Source organism: Coturnix japonica, chromosome 3 (assembly GCF_054131305.1).
Source record: "Coturnix japonica strain WE chromosome 3, WE-NBRP24, whole genome shotgun sequence".
NCBI classification, from domain to species: Eukaryota; Metazoa; Chordata; class Aves; order Galliformes; family Phasianidae; genus Coturnix; species Coturnix japonica.
In genome coordinates, this window is record NC_140665.1 from 38936459 (window position 1) to 38956057 (window position 19599).

Consider the following 19599-nt stretch of genomic DNA (forward strand, 5'->3'; position numbering starts at 1 on the left):
TTTGCCCCTCTTTGCCATAGCATCCCTACGGACAGGCGTGCCACGGCCGGACTAGAAGCTACGGGACCCATACAACGAAGCCGTCAATAGCGTTATTTTATTACTATTTCTGCACATTGCCGCCCATAATCACACACCACCCCGACACGGACCCCGGATTTCTCCCATCTGGGCCCGTTCCGGCGCCTGCGCGGCGTGTTTTTCACGCCTCTTTTCTTTTTCAGCATCCGGGGGGACTTTAGTGGCTCTGGCGGCCTCCTCCGACAGAAAGGCACAACGAGTCGAGTCCCGACGAGAAGAGAGGCGGGCGGGACGGGGCGGGTCTGCTCTGCACTGCTGTGCTGTGCTGTGCTGTGCTGCCTGCACCCGGCGCGGCCTCGCAGCCCTATAGTGCAGTACAGAGCCCCGCTGCCTCCTCCAGAGGGAAATACTGACCTAACTGCCCTCAGCACCGGCTTGGAGTAGAACCAGGCCTTTCTAATGCTTCACGATGTAGTAAATGTTTGGGTGAACAATCCACCCTCTGCACACAGTGGAGGCAGTGCAGTAAGAGGAACAACCACTTTCACTCTGCTTCCTTGGAAGCTTAAAAGATCAGCTGCCTTTTATCTGCTTCTGTATCCATCACCTAGAGGAATTCCCTGGGACACGCTGATCCCAATCTCTGGCTGCTTCAGTGGGAGCAGTGCTGTGCCACTGAGAACAAACAGCGAGCAGGGACTTCATAGATGATGACAAACCTACACAAAGATTAGACAATTCTACTTTAAACTGAACTGTGAGGATCTGAACCAGACAAGAAAGCAGGGCTGCTGGTAAAGAAAGCCTTCCTTGTCTAACTCCTCTCAAACGCAGCTTGGTGCGCATTGTTGAGTTATTTCAGTCAGTCTTGGCTCCTACCCAGTACTTAAAAAATATACATATAAATCATAGCTAACGTGCAGCATGATGGGATAGTCTTTGGCTGGGGACATTCAGGCAGTTAATTTAACTGTCATATCAGTGTCTGGTAATAGTACAGTTTTAGAGGCTGGCTCACTGCGAACCAAGGAAAGCCATCTCAGGATTCAGCTGAGGAACACACTGAGCCTGGAGGACTAAGTCAGCAGCAGTTAAAACAAGGTTAGCAGAACTGCTCCAAGTCCTCTCTCATTTTTCTTGGCAAACACAGAGGATCTAGTAATAGAAATATCACTTTGGCAAAATGTTCTCAGACTCAAAAGGCATTTGTCAGATGGCTTTTTTAACAAAGGAAGCTAAACGGGAAGAAATACAACGAATTTCTCTGTTAGAGAAGCTAAAACTTCTGAACAGTGTGGCAGCGTGCTGATCAGGGGATGCAACTGTTAAACATGGGAAGGGCAGCTCTAACAGAGCTGTGAATGGGCACAGCACTTTGTTTACTAGAGCAAATACCCTGAAATTCAGGCTGTCAACCAATTGCAGACCACTGAGATTACTACAGGTTCAAGAACAGAATATATTTCATCTGGCAAGCAGCTCAGTAAATCTGAAAGAAGCCCTTCTAAAAGACCCATATTGCACAGCACATCAGCAATTTACCCATCTCCCATACTGTATTTTTAAAATGCCTGTTCCTGGACTGAGATCTTCGAGCTGTTTTACACATGGATTCACATCTAGTTGTCAGAAGATCAGCAATGCCATTCAACCTGTAGTACACACAGGTGTTTCTGGTCCTCTTAGAGCAGAGCTGCAGCACGCAGTTACTCATCTCAGCAAGGTCAAACATACTTCTGATATAAGGTTATGGTCATTTACCAATCTAAGGAGACATGGGGGGGGGGGGAAAGAGCAGTTGTGTGGTGTCCTGTGATCTCAACTCTTACTCTGTTTTGATGCTCTTGAAAGAATTCTTTCACATGGGTCCAGGAAGCCTGAGGGAAGCCAAGAAGGAATCATCATTTAATTCTGACCATCTATCTAGAAGACATTTAGGAATGGGCTTCTGCTCTAAAGAGGAATTTCGGAATGTTAAGCCAAGAACAAAAATGCAGTTCTATACAATGAGACCTTCCAGTGCACAGTGTCAACCTTAAGCAGTACCTCAGTCCTTTGCTCAGGCTTCAGCTGGCTTACATAGTCAGTAATCTACGCCATGAGCTGCAGGGTTGTCTCTGTGGAAGGCAAATAGGAGGATATCAATACAGTGAACTTGAAGCCACCGAGAGCACCAGATTCAAACCCTGAGTGCCAAGCAGACCCTGGCTCCAGCAGCGTAGAAACACGCTCCTGCCATCTCCTTCCCATGCACATCAGAGCAAGTTTCCCACAAAGGGACCAAACCATTTTTGTTTGTTTTGTTGTTTTTTTTTTTTTAAACTAAATGCTTTTAATAGAAAACAAAATACAAAATAACTCTTTCCAGAAAGCAGAAATATTTAATCTCTCTAAATGACAAATTAGAACGTGCTATTTTCTGCAGATCCTTGTTTTAAATGCTGATGATTTATTTCACAAAGTGTTCATGAAACTGATATTGCAACATTTTTGAGAAAAATCCAACACTGGCAAAGCTGCCTCTGCGTATGCACAATAATTTAGTAATACTATTTTTTCCCATGTCACTTTGTGTGGACGTCTCTCTCCCCGTCCCCTCCTTCCTAGATTGCCAACTTCCTTTCACAGAAATATGTCTGTGAGGTGCAGGGGTAGACTGACATGACTTGCTTTAATGAGGAGTCCAAACTTAGCCTTGTTAGTTCCATCGTGCCCTCCTCCAGACAAAGCAAGTCGTGTATTACCATTAAAGCCACCACCCCTACCCCTCACTGTCCTCCCATCCTCAAAACACAGTGCAACCAGATTCAGAAAGATCCCTCGTTCATGGAACATAAATACAAATATCACAGCTAGTACCAGGAATCAAACTCAAATGACAATGCAGAGACGGGCCTCAACTAAGGTCAGATTTCCATCCTATTATTGAAAAGAAAGAAGGTATTTTCTGCTTAGCTAGTCCAAAATATTGCAGAAGTGCAATAAGGAGCTGTAATATTTGGGACCGCAATGAGCATAGAAAATACATAATGTTCTTTTAATGTAAGGGTCTTAAAATGCTGGTACTCTGCAATACCAAGAAAAGAAAACAAAACGCACTGGGCCAGTAGTTCTCCACACGCTCAAGCCTCAGTTAGCAGTAGATAAGATGTGCCCATCAATCAACGCAGGACATTTAAGTGCAGGTCAGCAGCTTATCTTGCTGGCAGTTTCACTTGTCTGGATCACACTTTTGGTTTCCCCAAGCTACTGGATTGCCTCCCCTTTTCCTCTCCTACAAATACAGGATTAGAACATACATGTATTTTCATCAATTCTCCTTTTTCCTTGCTCCGTTTAACAGCACAGGCCTTTTTACGGGCATGAAATTTTAAAGCATTTGCATCACTCTGAATGTGCCTTTCAAGGGGACAGAGGAAGAAAAGTGTTTCACAGTCAGTAATCTCAGCTTGTAATGGACTCTGGCATTCAACACCCCCACCCACTTCCCTAAGGAAAAAAAAAAATTAATGTTCCTGATTTTCTTGTGCAATTCCAGTCACTAGAAGAAGATTACAGGCCATAAACTGTACGCTCAGTACATTATTCATCTGTCCGGTATATACACCAACCAGTTCACTGGAAGACCCATCGGCAGGGGCATTGCAGTACGTGTTACGGATGTCCCAGACCCGGACAGAATTGTCCATCGAGGCTGAAGCAATTAAACTACTGTCGGGGCTAAAAGTAAGGCTGGTTATGTTGTCCGTGTGCCCCCTCAGTTCTTTGTAGAGAGTTCCTGAAGCCAAGTCCCACAGCTTTAGCCGCTGGTCTTCTCCTGCCGAGGCCAGGTACTTACCATTGGGAGAAAACGCAAGTGCCAGCACGGGGCCACGGTGCCCAGTGAACAGGCGCACCGAGTTGCCCTGCTGAGTGCTCCATAAGCGCACAGTCTTGTCTGTGGAGCCCGTCGCTAAGTAGTTGGAATTGGGGTGGAACTTGACGCAGTCTACATCCAATAAGTGGCCTGCATATATTCGCAGAGGGTACGTCCGATCAAACGACCAGAGTCTTGCGGTGCGATCATGGGAGGCGCTGGCAAAGTACAGGCTGCAGGGACTGATGTCCAAATCCCAGACAGGGTAGGCATGTCCTTGGTACAACACAGTGTTTGTGAAGCTTCCGAGGTCCCAGTATCTGATGGACATGTCCTCAGAACAAGACAAAAGTCCTGAGCTGTCTGAAAGGAACCTGGTGCTATACACAGGCCCACAGTGTCCTCTCAGGATTTTCATTTCTGTGCCTGCACTGTCATCCTCTTCCTCCTGGACAGGGAAGAGAAAAAAGAAAACAAAAACAAAGAAAAGCATGTTTATCTGTTCAGCACATACAGGAACCACCGTGAGGAAAATAAGTTGGCATTAACACAGAAGAACTCATTTTAGACGTGGGACATTCTGAGCAACTCTAGGACACAAAATGCTGCTAGTGCATTTGGTCTCAGTGTTTAAAGAGCTGCCGAGATCAGACTTAAGAGGTTTCACCCTTATTTTGCATAGCCTCATGCCTGCTCTAGAAGTCACTTAACCCAGGTCTGTATGAAAAATAAGGCAAAAAGAAGCGTTTTAGGAAAGCTTTCCAAATATCTGTTCCTTTAAAACACTTGTTAAAAACATCTGCTAATTCCCTATCCGCTCTCTACTATTTGGCTGAGATGTTAAAACAGATCTTGGCATCCACTCTTTTGGTGTGGTCATCCTTGGAAGTAACACTTGCAGTAGAGAAAAAGAAGCCCAGATGTCTTAAAACAAGTAAAAGGCAGGAGGCAGAAGGACAAGCCAACGTGACAAGCTGTGTACTGGGCATTCCTTCTCAGCCCCACACCTTAGCAGAGATGCAGTGAGGTCATAGTATCTATTTCTTTGTGCCAGCACCACCAGGGTGCTTTTGCACCCCCATCTCTCATGAACAACAAACGCACGAATCTTATTTAGGCCAAATGATCTATTTTGGGCTAGGAGAAGACGAATAATCACAAAAAGAATTGTAGTGGAAACCTTTCTATCCTGCAGTTCTCTGATTCAAGCACCAGAACAGATCATCGACAATTAAAGGCTTTTACATTGAAAGACTTCAGTGAGCTGTGCTAAAGGAATCTGAGCATTTTATTCCTTCTTAATGGAGGCCATCTCTGGAGTCTGCTCGAGCAGCGCCTCCAAAATCAAAGGCTACAGACTGCACAAGCCGCAACAAATCTCGACTCAAAACAGTGTCCTTGCCCAGCAAGTTGCAGTCTCACCTCATTGAGAGCACAAGAACCACGCTTGGGAGGCATCTGCTTGACACCATCCTTCCTTTCCAGCTGTAGTGAATCAGTAACGCTCGCCTATGGACAAGTCTGTATGTGCAATTCAAGATGATGCCCTTTTGTTTGTGAGCAGCCTCATGAACTCTTATCACCGCACACCGCTCTGCTTCCTGCACAACAAGCACTTCCTGCCTTGAGAGGAAACTCAGCTCCCCAGGGCTGCCGCTGACCAGCAGAAGCCAGCGCACAGCAAGTGGCTCTCAGCTCACACAATCACAGAATCACAGAATGACCCAGGTTGGAAGGGACCTCAAGGATCATGTAGTTCCAACCCCCCTGCCTGGCAGGGCCACCAAACATACACCTTTACTAGATCAGGTTGCCCAGGGCCCCGTCCAACCTGGTCTTGAAAACCTCCAAGGACAGGGCATCCACAACTTCCCTGGGCAGCCTGTTCCAGGGCCTAACCACTCTCCTAGTGAAGAACTTCCCCCTAACATCCAACCTAAATCTTCCCTCTTTTAACTTAAAACCATTTCCCCGTGTCCTGCTATTGTCAGCCCTTTCCAAGAGTTTACTGCCCTCCTGGGAGTAAGTTCCCTTCAGGTATTGAAAGGCTGCAATGAGGTCACCCTGCAACCTTCTCTTCTCCAGGCTGAACAAACCCAACTCCCTCAGCCTGTCCTCATAGGGGAGGTGCTCCAGCCCCCTGATCATCTTAGTGGCCCTCCTCTGGACCCTTTCCAAAATCTCCATGTCTTTCTTGTACTGAGGGCTCCACACCTGGACATAGTACAACAGATGGGGCCTCACAAGAGCAGAGTAAATCACCTCTCAGGGCTGCAGGACCTCAGGAGCCACAGTTCAGCAGCATTCACCTCCAGCCCTCAATGCCCTCCTCATCCAGCAGTTTCAAATCTCACTCAGGAAAGTGAGCGCACTAACTGTGCTAGCTTGCTGTCTTTCTCCATCCTGGCATTGTGCTCAGTGGTAGGTGGCAAGCAATGTTTAATAACGCTAATTCTCTCTTCAGTGCCCATGGGAGCTTTATGATGTGGCTTGGAGCCAACTCCATCTCTCATGGAAGGTGAGGCACAAAGCAATTACAGGCTCTAGCATGCAAAACCCCATTCTTATTCAAATTGCTTTTTCTACTTCAGATAGAGCACTGCTTTTAATGTGGTAACTCGGCCTGCAACGCTGATACCTACAGTGTTTTATCCTATTTAATTATGACCAAAAGATCCCTAACAAGTTTCTAGTAGAAGTCTGTTCAAGTTCCCTATACTGCATTATAGATTTTGTAAATTCTGCAAATCCAGGTACTTAATTCTATGCTTTCAAATTCATACAGACCTACTTCAGCTACCTGCAAGCACTTACACTTTTGCTATTACAAGCACATGCTCTTCTCTTATACTAAAGCAGCAGCCGATTTGAAAATGCCTGCCTAAGTATTCAAAAGCCATACTTCTGCATGGGCACAGGTAGCAAATCTTACCTATCCCTTCTGTCTGATACTCAGTGAAACAACTGCACATTTGTTATAGTTCACCAAAAATGGTCTATGTATAAAGAGCCACTATATTCTTCCCTTTCCTCCCTGTAAGTCAGCCTGCTAGCCAGAGAAGGCTAAATTTACAAGTTATTTAAGCAATACCCTACAGACACAGTAAAAGCTTTTATTATTTGCACTCTCCAAAAGAATAACTATCAGGAAATATTTTTAGTAATAGTAAATTCAATAATTTTAGTAATTCACCACTTCATTTTACTCTAAGTAGTATCAAGTTATCTCTGAGTATCGTTCTCTCTCATCCTGACAATATGGAAGATCTCTTAGCTGCCTACGGTAGGGATCTGATCTGCCTACTAGAAGGGAAACACAAGGAGGTAGATACCAGAGCTCTCTTTGCAGAGTGTTTCTACTGCTTCTTCCTGCATTGCCTCCTCTATCTGCCACCCAGCAAGGTGTCAGTGTCATCCCTGCTCACTGCCACCTCGAGGACCACTGTCACTCACTGTCTTAAAAGTAGAGTCAAACAGGGTCAAGCATTAGCCTCTGTAGAATTTAAAGGCTTGTCACTCTTATAGCTATCTGGAATAAGAGAGTACAATTTTATGTTGATGATTGATGTAGCACCAGTGATAAGCATGGCAAAGAATAGGGCCACTTGCACTGCTGCAAAACTGTATTTTCTACTGGACTCTAAGTAAGAGAGACTATGGAGAGGCATCTGCGAGACAACACTATAAATAAAATGGAATTTCTTTATCCCCATCACTAAGCCTCTCTTGTTTCCAAGAACCAAGCCAGTGCTGGCAGAGTGTAACAGGGAATCACACTGAGCAAAACTCTCTAAAAATACAACTAGTAGAAAAATGACTTTACTGACAGAAAGGCTTTAAAAGACCAGGAAAAACTATTGATCTCTTTTGCCAAATCACAACTTCATTAACATATATATACACACACACACACGTATAAACACACACAAGGAGTTAAGAAAGCCAACAGTGTAACTTCAGTGCCATCCTGAAAGAAATCCACTGAAACTACCACAGTCCCAAACCTCTGTAACTTCTTAAACTGCACAACTAATGTGCTTGCAGCAGATCAGAAGGCAAGCCGAAGGCTGACTATTTTGAGCAGTACTTAAATACAGCGCTGCATCCCAATCTAATTACACTATACAGAAATCAAATGGAACAAAACGAAGAAACCCTACAAGAACAAGCCAAGTGTCACATCCTCACAAGTTTATCCTACAGAACTCAGTGCAGTAATGTCAACACACTTCAGACTTCTTTGTTGCCAAAGTTTCTATCAGATTTACTGCTGTGAACAGATTAAACTGCCATGATGGTGTGAAACACAGCTTCTACTGTGTTGTACTGAGCTGCATTGCTGATGACTGCAGCGCAGCAAGGGTGGTCTCATTCAAGCTGTCTTGGTATCTCTGCCTTCCACCTAAGTGGCACACATGGATAGTGGTCTGTTTCTACCTTTGGGCCCATGGGTACCTGTGTGGGCAAGCACTTGCTGCTCCCTGATACAGGCATTTGTTTCCATTGCAGTCCTCAGGCTTTCATTTGCATTCAAAGATATGGAACCATGATCTGCCCAGGCTGATGTTTGCCCTCAACTCTGAACTCCTGGTCAGGTCACTATTTGTTTTATCAGTGATGCAATTATTCAGGGCAACAATGACTTTGTGCTGGTCTTTGACCAGTTTTTTTAGACCTGTGCATAAATACTGCAGGATACACAAGATCTTAAAACAAACAATGACATTTGTTTGTAATTAAACTTATGTGGCCATTTTGTAATATATGGAAAATATGCAAACAATATAACAACAAAAAGCTAACTATACTTCTGATAGCTTGGCAACATCCCTCTTGTCTAAAGTCAGGAGTCAAAGAAAGAAGGCGACCTGTTGATTCACCACCTAAATTTCCCTTGTCACAGGTTATTTTCATTTATTATCCTTGAAAGGCAATCCATAGCCAAATGTCCTAGGAACTTCTGCAGCTTATGATGACAACAAGCCCACAGCTCCACCCTGGGTTAGTGTGACCCACTTACCTGTTTGCTCAGCAGAAGGGCTTAACCTGAGAAGTGAACACACTGCTGTGCTGTCTCACCTGGACACCTGCCTGTGGTTCTCAAGCTAACTAACAAAGCAAGCTCGACTCATATACCTCATCATACACCACACTCTGCACGCTTCTAAAATAAACAGAATGTTGCCACCAGGTGTTTTTCCATGGGTAGAAAACAAAACAATGGGAGGAAAAAAGGGAGAAAAAAAAAAAAGATTCTTCTTTTAAATGCGCAACAGAAGAACAGCTGAATGCATTTCCCCCCCACACTTCCCTCTTCAAGACAGGAGTGATTAAACAAAAGAGTTAAAAACTGCTCTCTAACCAGATAGAAGATGCTACATGAACAGTGGTGGTGAGAGGGGAGGGAGGGTGTGACTAGAAGTTAAAATAAGAAGAAAGAAAACTGGAGGATGTTATCTAGCCTGGCACGCAAAAGCACAGATACCCCAGTCCTCACCTGCGGCACTCAAGAAAGTGTGAATTATCTGAAGCTCCTACACTACTGGTTCTTTAATGCAGACACACTGTATAACTTTTCCTTAACTGCTCACCCTCTGCTAGGGTGTCTCTTTACATACAGTTTTTCACTTAAACATACTTTCACATCTAAGGCCTCAGATCATCCTCCTCTGGTTCCTTCCTTCCTTTATCTTCTTCCCATTTCTGCCTCCCTTTCTCCACCCTTCTGATGGTTTGATTTGAACCACTTCTAGTTTTCACTACAACGTGCCTTTACTTTCCACGTTCCCTTTTTTCATCTTTCCATCCAGAAGAAGACTCCATGCTACTCCTCAAGAAAAGCCTTCTCCAGTGACTTGTCTGTACTGGGCTGCCTCTGTACTGTGATCTCCTCAAGGACAGTATGAAGGAGGAGATCTGCACCTAGGACTAATGAACTGTGACCTGAGCACACTGTCAGTAACCTCAGTGCAGTATTTTACAAGCAAGGAACAGGGATGAGAGGAGGCTATAAAATTGGTGAGTCAAGGCAGGCAGGCTGCAAAAAGACTCACGATTTCCTGTAACACTATTAGATACTCAACATGAAGCCCAAATATACCTCAATAGAAAGAGTACTGGGGAGAAAAATAAAATAAAAGAGGTATCCAGACCTCCTCATCCAGGATATCACAAGCCAGGCGGATGCGGGACACATCAACAAGATGGGGCTCAGATTTTAACTTCTTGGAACGCAGGCTCCACAACTTAACGCATGAATTATCAAACCCAGCAGCGAGCAGCTTGCTATTTGGTGAAATCTCTGCTGTGTTCAGCAATTGCTCTGTGTTATAGAAGGCATAGAAGCAGATGGTGGTTAAGGAAGGGGGCCCATCCTTGACGCGTTTAATGCTGTCCTGCAGTAATTCCAGCGCTGCCTCATTCTGCAAGATGGAAGCTGGCACCTCGCTGGGCTCCAGCCCGTTGCTCTCATTACGCGACGAGCTCCCGCTGGCGTAGAGCTGGTAATCGGTCCTCTTGGAGGGCTGCACATCCAGGTGGATGTGCAAGGTCAGGACTTTGCACAGGGCGTTGTTGTTGTCACTTTGGAGGTAGCGAAGAAGGTAGTTGTAGCTGTCCTCTTGAAGGCGAATGACATACTTGTTGTCCAGAAAAGCCCGGAGCTTCAAGTTGGACAGGATATCTTGAATAGTCATGGTAGTCTGTAACTGCTCAATGATATCCTTCTGGCTGGCATTCTGCAAGAACATGCCATGGAAGCGGCTGTAAAAACTGTCCACTGTGCTTTTGAGGCCATTCTGGACCATGTTCAGATGGAGGTAGACGAAGAGGGGATACAGAAGAGGCATCACTTCATGGCTGTGCTGAGAATCTGAATCTACAGAGAAAAGAGCAACAAACTTTGAACAATCTCTCAATCCACTTTCTAATCAGAACAAAGCAAAGCAAGGACAATTACTGCAAAAACCTCAAGAACTGGACTCTGATAGTGCAGTTAAGTGGATCTTTTCAGCCACTTTAAAGGGCATGTGTAGCATCTTCTGAAGATTTAAGGAGAGATTTCAAGTTGCTCAAGTAAACTATCAGAAGAAAGGGCAGATTTCAAAACTCCTTTTAGGTGTGGTCAGTTATTAAAATAGTACCTCGAGCTACACGACAGCTGGATTTGTTCCACTATGTATTTCAGAAAATACATACATTCTTTGTTGTAATATACTCTTAAAATTTACTAGTTACATTTAAAATAGCATTTAATACATTTCAGTCAAAAATATTTATGTAGTTTATGTTGGCCTGAACTTAGATGCCTTTTTTATTTCCCCCCAGGCCTCAATAAAACTTGTATGTGATGCTTTGGCTGGACCTGATTTGTCTCAAGCTACAATTTTCAGAATGTACTGCAGTGTGCTGTGCTTGTTTCATTTCTGTGCCAGCTCGTGTGCATGCTTTCTGTCTCTCGCCCTGACAAAGCAAATCCCAGCAGTAACTCCTAGAGCACTGTGTAAACAGCTCCTGATTAGGCTATGCTGTACCTTGCACAGACTGATCTGCGCAGCAGCTCCACCCCTCTTTCACCAGCTTCTTGGAGTTGTTCCCCTCCCACCAGCTGCAGGGAGCAGTGAGGAGCAGAGCACTGCCAACAGGTATCGTGATCCCACACAGGGCACAGCAGCCACTTACTGCAGGCCCAAATGCATCTCTCACTGCGTACCTCCCCTTCTACCACTATCAGTAATATCACCCAACACTGCACACTAGGATCCAGGCTCACTGGAGAGACGTAGATCTGTCACAAGGTGGGAAGAATGGCAACCTCCATTTTCACTATTATCAAAAATCTTATGGTTGTTTTTTATTTTTTTTTATTTTTTTTTTTATCTTCCCACCTTTAGGACTCTAGGAGAAATATAAGCCTCCAGGATTACCTGGAGTCATGGGTGCCCTATGTATCCCACTACAGTATATTTTTCCCCATCATGTATATGCAGTCTCTAAATCTGTACAGGTAAATGTAAGGATATAAATTAGCTCTTAGTAGCCTTGACAACTGTAAAAAGAAATCAATTATGAACAGAATTCAAAATACCTAGACTAGGAGACAGAAACCAGTGCAGTCATCTACTAAGTTACCTGCCATTCATACAACATATCACCATCTTTTTTGCCTTGTATACATACAAGGTTTTTCAGAAGATCTACACAGATATAGAGGCCAAATCGACATTAACAAGGTAAGTTCAACAGACAGCTAACATAGACAAAGCTACTCAGCAATCAGGCAAAAACAAATATATATAATATTTAGTTGTAGTAACTGAAATCTCATAGCTTGGAATCAAGAGATTCAGATAGAAACATGATTTGAAGTGTTATTATATTGCTGTGCATTTTACTAAGACTTTCCCTAGTCCACACGGTGCCTCTCCCATTTCTGTATTAATAACACACTGTGTGTCATGATGTTAAATTTTGTTCTACTGTCATTTACTTGTTGAAATGGCAAAGATCCAGCTGGTTTCCTCTTCCTCGCTTCCTGATATTTACCTGTGAGAAAATTGCGTAATCGTCCAAATTGTACTTCATATTGCTGTGGCTCTGGCAGGCAGGGAGCTGCAGACACAACGTTGGCACAACCAGATTCAGATTGGACTGTGAAATAAAAGAAATATAATCAGGATTGAAGGAGTCCTGCATGCATACCTGGAAATATGGCTTCTCATAAGATCCAGGGTAACACAACCACCATGATGACATTTTGTACTTCATACTGTCCAGGGAGGACACTGTCTCAAGCACCAGAACAAGGCATTTATTATATTTAATGTAAAGAGCACAAATGAGACTGATCATGAAAACTAAACTGATTTTTTTAATTTAAGAAAAGCTTAGCAACTCATCTGCTTGCTCTCCCTGACCCCAAACACATTTTAAAGCTTCCAGGTACTTTGAGTTCACAAGAAACACTGTAACGCTGTTACAGATCCCTGTAGAGTTTTATAAGACTGGATGGTTTTACAACTTTGCATTCAGAAAGAAGAAAACAATTTCTAACTCTGTCCAAAACAAAGCCCCTCCTTCAGCTGGATCCATCACCCACCAAGACACACAGTCTGCAGTATCACAGAATCACAGAATTCACAGAATCACGGGTTGGAAGGGACCTCAAGGATCATGTAGTTCCAACCCCCCTGCCTAGCAGGGCCACCAAACATACACCTTTACTAGATCAGGTTGCCCAGGGCCCTGTCCAACCTGGTCTTGAACACCTCCAAGGACGGGGCATCCACAACCTCACTGGGCAGCCTGTTCCAGGACCTAACCACCCTTCTAGTAAAGAACTTTCCCCTAACATCCAACCTAAATCTTCCCTCCTTCAACTTAAAACCATTTCCCCTAGTCCTGCTATTATCAGCCCTTTCGAAGAGTTTACTCCCCTCCTGGGAGTAAGTTCCCTTCAGGTACTGAAAGGCTGCAATGAGGTCACCCCGCAACCTTCTCTTCTCCAGGCTGAACAAACCCAACTCCCTCAGCCTGTCCTCATAGGGGAGGTGCTCCAGCCCCCTGATCATCTTTGTGGCCCTCCTCTGGACCCTTTCCAAAATCTCCATATCTTTTTTGTACTGAGGGCTCCACACCTGGACACAGTACTCCAGATGGGGCCTCACAAGAGCAGAGTAGAGAGGGACGATCACCTCCCTATCCCTGCTGACCACCCCTCTCCTGATGGAGCCCAGGATCCCATTTGCTTTCCGGGCTGCCAGAGCGCACTGCTGGCTCATGTTAAGTTTCTCATCTATCAGGACCCCTAGGTCTTTTTCTGCCGAGCTGCTCTCAAGGACAACTCCTCCCAGCCTGTACAGGTGCCTGGGGTTCTTCCAGCCCAAGTGCAAAACCTTGCACTTTGCCGTGTTGAACCTCATTAGGTTCACCCGAGCCCAGCTTTCCAGCCTGTCAAGGTCCCTCTGAATGGCTCAAGGTCCCTCTGAATGGCGGTAACCCTACCTCAGGGCATCAAGGTCACCTTGGACGGTATTAAACTGATTTTGGGGTCAGAATCAGTTCTTGTAAATGTGGTTTTGTACTGTTTAGAAAGGAAGTGACTTATTTTTATGGCACAAACCTCTTGCTCTTCTGCTAATGCCCTTGAATCTGACAGGAGGCTTTGTGCAGGGTTACAGGCATTCACCTATACAATCTAGGTAATTTTAACTGATGTATTTAATTCTTCTGTTCTTGTAAGAGCAGGACAAGGCAAAACTTTGTTTTCCTCTTTTATTTTTAATATTCATAACTGCTTTCCCCTCCACAGAATTTACTTTTATTATTCTCCCTTTCAACTTCAACTTCTTTTAGCCTTCCTGGCCTCCCAGCCCCTTTCACCGTGTCTCTTTTCCTTCCTATCCTTGATCGATCGCTTTTTTGGTTCCAGCATTTGGCTCACACACAGAGGCACAGATAGCCCTGCAAGTCTATACGCATAATCAAATTTTCACGTGCTGAAGAGAGATGCCAGCCTCCAGCTCATCTCAGTGCTTCTAATTAGGAAGAGATCAGCTCATGGTAAGCACACACAGCCTGTCACTATTCCTCCCTTCTCTCTGCATCCCTGGCTCTTAAGAGAAATACAGAAGATGCATTTACTGACTCTCCAGGGAAAGCTGAATTCAGCTTCAGAAACAGAGAGCTGGGCGGTGTTGTCTTCTCCCCATGGGAAACACAACTACAGCCTCCAGTACCAATAGCCTATCTTCTATCAAATGAGTCTCAAAACAAACAAAAACAAGCTGTTAAAAGATACACACACACACAGCGCTTCCTACAGCCTGGCTGCTTCACAGGCTCCATGTTGATAAGAATTTCGGGCTTAGAGCTTAGTATGAAAACTCAGAGCATCAGTTTATAAAGACAGCAACTTTTTTTAAAAGCAAAACCAAGCATCTCTGTAATGCAACTTATTGGTATTAAAGCCAAAATTGAACTAAAAAATGCCGGCTACTCGAGCTTATAGCTGAATATAATTAATATTCATCATCAGACAGCAGGTTCTAATCTTCTTCCTTCCCAAAACTCATGCCCAATTAACACTGCTAAAGGGATCAAGAGCTCAACACCTCCCAAAACATAAAAGGAAATATACAGGTATTTTTTCTCCTGGTGGAAGAAAAACACTTGCCATATTCCCCTCACACATTATGCTAGTTTCTTCTCTGCTTTCCCTAATGGCCATAAGTGCAGCTATTGAAAACATCTGCTCCCTGCTTTCACTTCCTGTAATTGCAGCCAGTTAAGCAACCCGCCAGCACATTCCAAGGAACCTGTTCCTGTTTCAGGGATACCAACAGCACCGTTCTGCTCTCTTGTTTCTGCTAAGAGGGAACAAATGCAGGGCTACCGTAAACGCTGGTTCATAACAACTGGTTCTCCTTTGATGCAAGTGTGATTAAGTGGAATTATAAATTAATTCTGACAGTCTTAAGTATTGATAGGATACTATGGACGATATTGGAGAAACCTGTTCTTCAGATGCTTTTTCTATCCCTCAAATGCTCTTCCAGATCATTAAGAAATATGAAACAGTCAAAAGGAAGCTCTGGGCTGTACTTTAGTGCAAAAAACCAGAACTGTATAAATATACTAAGTGTGGAGAAGGGCTGAAGAGGCTGTGGAGGATGGCAAAAGGAAATGTCAAGGTAAAACAGAGAAACAAAACTATTTAAAACCAAAACCAGCCAACACTTTTCACTCTGAAAGGAGAAATCGGAACTGAAGGCAGCAGTAGGCAACTCTCCCATTTCTTGAGACCAGCTGATTTAGAGTGCAAAAGGAGGAGAGCTGAACAGAAAAAGTAAGATGAGTTTTGTTAGGGGCCAAACAAAATCATCTCCAGATGAAAATATTTTATTGCTTTCCCTGAAGTAAAGCAGTGCTAACTTCAGAACCTGGCTGGCTTTTATTCAGCTTGCAAAACTCAAATGACTGTAGCGGAATTATTTTCAGCCTGTTTTGTCAGGATAAATACATGCTGGGATTTTCTCTTTCAATGGAGTCATCTGTGGAACTGTAGCATATTCACTGATAGCTCACTACCAGCATGTTTGACACGGAGAAGTAGTAAGCAGCAGAATACACAATAGCAGACCATTTGCAGCCCTAATGAAAATTGATGACTAAGTTCTGAGTCATTAGCCACAAAATCCTTGCACTAGCAAGAAGATACAAACTCATAAGAAACTCGGGAATAATATTTGGCGAAAGATTAGTAAAAAGACAAAAAATCAATCACACAAAATCATGCTTTACTGACATATTTTCTGCATGATGACATGTGGGAACGCAAGGACTTGCCGTCCAATTCAGCTCTACTTGTCCTTCAGATACTCTGCACCCTCCTGGTATTAATTAGTTCCAAGTTCTAATCTCACTCTGACCAACTTTTCTACTTTTCTTTTCCTTAAAACCTCTCATCAAAACCAACCAAAACCAATTTGCATTTTTACTTTGGTTTCATTTCTCCCCCACCCTTCCAGTATGACTTCAGAGAGTTGCAGCAAGTGTCTGTCAACCCTAAAAACAGCAAGGAAATGAAAAATACTGACAAGGTGCAAGTCCGTTCCAATAACAAAACATTACCCAGCTTCCTTCAGGCTCCTAGAAGAGTCAGCCTACACATTTACCCATACATTGCTCATCTTAGGACTGTAATTATAGCAAAATAGTTGAGAGGTAGAAAGAGCCATTCTGGCATCCAGCCCTACCCAGGTACAAGCACAGAGTTAGACAATGTTTTGTCAAAATAAGTTGTATCACAAGTAAATAATGTCCTTGCCACTCTCAGCTGGGACTACTGTCACAATCTAAGCAAACCAACTAAGAAAATCCACTTTTCTACTCATGGTTTCACTCTAACTTCAACCTTGTATTTTTCAGTACTTTTAAATGTAAATTATGTCTTCGCAACCTCCACATTGCTTGCATCCTTTCAATGTTTGTACCCGCACAAATACTAGCACAGTTTATTTTAACATAAAATAGATAACAACATTAAAAAAAAGATGAAAATTACAATTATTAGTCTGTCTGGTCACAGGATTTGGAACAGCAAATAGTGTAACAGAATCCAAAAGCCTTGAATAAAGAGGAGACAGTTTATTTCTATGTGCCGTGTCTCATCAACTGAAGGGTTTCCTTCCCCCCACCAGGAGACACACAGAACATTCACAAGTTGAAATATGACAAGGCCAGAGAGAAAAACAGCCCATATCACTTCCATTTTACATGACACAGCCCTCTTGGAGCACAATGGTACAATAGATTTTCCTACTTCTACTTAATCCCTCCTGTAGGCTCTTCTCATTTTGGTATCAAAGTGCCAATACTCACCAGACTTCATGTTTTCTGAGATGCAACATATGTATTTACCACTATCCGAACCCAATGTTTCACTGTTTGTGCATCTCATTTTGTTATGCTTCTAACTATACTTTCATTCTTTGACGTCACCTAACTCACTCCAGCTTCATTCTGGCAAATTTCCTTATTTCAAAAGAAAAGCTCTCCATCCATACAAGTGAATTCATTTAGCTTTACCAAGACACACCATCACACTTGCAGCAGCAGCTCTGCTAAGAAGCAGGCATGGAAAGCAGCAGGATTACCTGTGAGATTAGCTGCCATCTCTTCAGCAGTCTGACACAGCCTCAGCCCTTGTTTTAGGGGACCTTCTGAGTCCACATACTGACGGCGCTTGAGGTAGCAGGACACTGCCATCTGAATCTGTTCTGTGCGTACGCGTTTCATGACCTGGAAAGAAAAGAAAGAGATGATGGGCTGTTACTGTGGAGGCATCTGCTGTGACCAACACGAACCATAACTGCACAACAGCTGATAGGGAACAAATGGCATTTTCATCACTGAAGGTGAACAACTGAAACACAACATAAAGCTTGTGGGCAGCTGTCTCAGCATCAAGGTGTAACTACATGCACTACATCCAGCCATGGATTCTACAGGAAGTTCAGCTGATCCTCCCCCTCTGCTCTGCCCTGGTGAGACCACATCTTTGTCCAGTTTTGGGCTCCTCAGTTCAGGAAAGACTGGGTCTTTCTTACTCTCGTGTGACAGTGCAGCAGGACAGAAGTCTTCCTCAAGGAAACCCTTTGGGTACCAACCTCAGGCCTCTTACTTTGCCATCATCCCTCACCCTTAGCACCAGAAAAAGCAATGCCACGAGAAGCAGGGAAAGCTTTGTGGTGCAAAACAAATCAACAGGGAAAGAAAGAAAACAACATTCCTACAAACATTCTTCACCAAGCCCTAAAAATCAGGGGTTATCACAAAACAAGCATAAGAAAGGACTGACAAAATGCCTTGCGCTGGGCTCAAGTTGAGCACGCTCACAACAGCTCAATGATGCAGAATTGAAGGAAAAGAAGGACACATCTGTCCCCCGAACCTCAGTATCACGTCTACACCCAGCTCCAAAGATGAAGGGGATCTTCAGGAAGCCTGGAGCACTCCTTCATTAGCCTCAACCGCCTTGATCCGCCAAACATCCCAAGAACGATAATACCAGTGCCATTAATTACTTTGACTTATAAGCAAAACACATAAGAGAAGAACGATCACCTCAGGAGCCTACACAGCTACAGCACAGCCTCTTCTGCACAGTCACCAGCGAGAGCACACAGTAGGGACACTGCGCTTCTGCTTTTTGAGGAACCGCTACACAGAAGCCCAGACAACACCACATCGTAGGTTCCTCTTCCTTAGAAGAGCTGGAAGCTGACTGTGTGTTGAGCGCTGGGCCGGGAGAATCCACTTCCTGCCACCAGGATGCAGGTTGAGGTAGATTCCGTGGCCCTTCAGTATCACAGCATGGATGGATGGAAGCTGGAGGGCTGCTGCTGCTTGGGGCTCTGCCCTCCATCCTGCCCCAAGATGGGGGTGCCGCTCCGGGCAGGCCGGACAGCCAGCATCCTACAACAACTCCTGCAAACTCTTAACTATCGAACTCATCCAAGATTTACTAAAGTTTCAAAAGAAACGAGATAACGGCTCACGTAAGGAAGCAAAACCTCGGCCCCAGGTGGCCGCGGGCCGGGTGCGAGTAGGAGAGAAAGCAGACAACCGGGATGCGAGGCGCGCCCCGACCCCGTAACACTGGGCGCAGGGCGGGCTCCCTCCGTGCCCGCGGCTCCGCACGGCCAGCTCCACAGGCTGCTTTCCTTCCTCCCTCCCCCCGGCACGATCCCCGGTCCCCACGCTCACCCCGCCGCTCGCCCCTCCTCTCGTGCCGCCCGCGGCCTCCCCGGGGCCTGTGTGGCCTCCGCCACGAGGCGGCTCCCCGTGCCCGCTCCCGCCGCCGGGCGGCGCTGCTCCGCTCCGTTCCCTCCCTCCCTCCCGTCTGCTCCCTCGCTCGCTCCCCCCCCCGGCGCCGCGCGGGCCACGGCCGCCACTCACTGAGCATCGCAGGCGGAGGCGGCAGGAGGCGGGTGCCGGCCGGCGGGGCCGGGAGCGCTGTCAGTGCGTCCAGCAGCGCCGGGCAGGGGCGCCGCCGCTGCCGCCTCCCCTGTGAGCCGCGGGCGCAGCGGCCGGGGTTGGCTGCGGGCCGGCGGCCGGCGGCCGCTCCATGGCCGGCTGACACACGCCGCGGCGGGGCGGGGGCGAGCGGGGCTGGGGAGGCCCGCGCGCAGGCGCCCTCCGGCCGCCAATGGGAGCAGGCC

At 45.3% G+C, this 19599-nt stretch overlaps 1 protein-coding gene across 3 annotated transcripts; it reads right to left on the minus strand.

Annotated features, from left to right (window-relative positions):
• Positions 1-2382: 2382 nt before the first annotated feature.
• Positions 2383-19586, minus strand: TAF5L (TATA-box binding protein associated factor 5 like). 3 transcript variants are annotated; one of them, XM_015857917.3, is made up of 5 exons: positions 19337-19586; positions 17533-17677; positions 12422-12526; positions 10030-10754; positions 2383-4325 (listed from the first exon to the last, which is right to left on the minus strand). In XM_015857917.3, the coding sequence occupies exons 2-5, from the start codon at positions 17672-17674 to the stop codon at positions 3528-3530; spliced, it is 1770 nt and encodes a 589-aa protein (XP_015713403.1). In that variant the 5' UTR covers positions 17675-17677; positions 19337-19586; the 3' UTR covers positions 2383-3527. The 3 variants fall into 3 exon arrangements, with proteins under 3 accessions (XP_015713403.1, XP_015713404.1, XP_015713405.1); XM_015857918.3 differs by lacking the exon at positions 19337-19586 and adding an exon at positions 19145-19250; XM_015857919.3 differs by lacking the exon at positions 19337-19586 and adding an exon at positions 18503-19161.
• Between the last annotated feature and the right edge of the window lie 13 nt (positions 19587-19599).

Excerpts from the sequence above, each read along its gene's own strand:
- TAF5L (XM_015857917.3), bottom strand. The coding sequence starts at position 17,674 with ATGAAACGCGTACGCACAGAACAGATTCAGATGGCAGTGTCCTGCTAC. Across the intron at positions 12,527-17,532 it reads GATGGCAGCTAATCTCACAG|TCCAATCTGAATCTGGTTGT; the intron begins GTAATCCTGCTG and ends TTTATTTCACAG. Across the intron at positions 4,326-10,029 it reads GTGATATCCTGGATGAGGAG|GAGGAAGAGGATGACAGTGC; the intron begins GTCTGGATACCT and ends TTCCCTGTCCAG.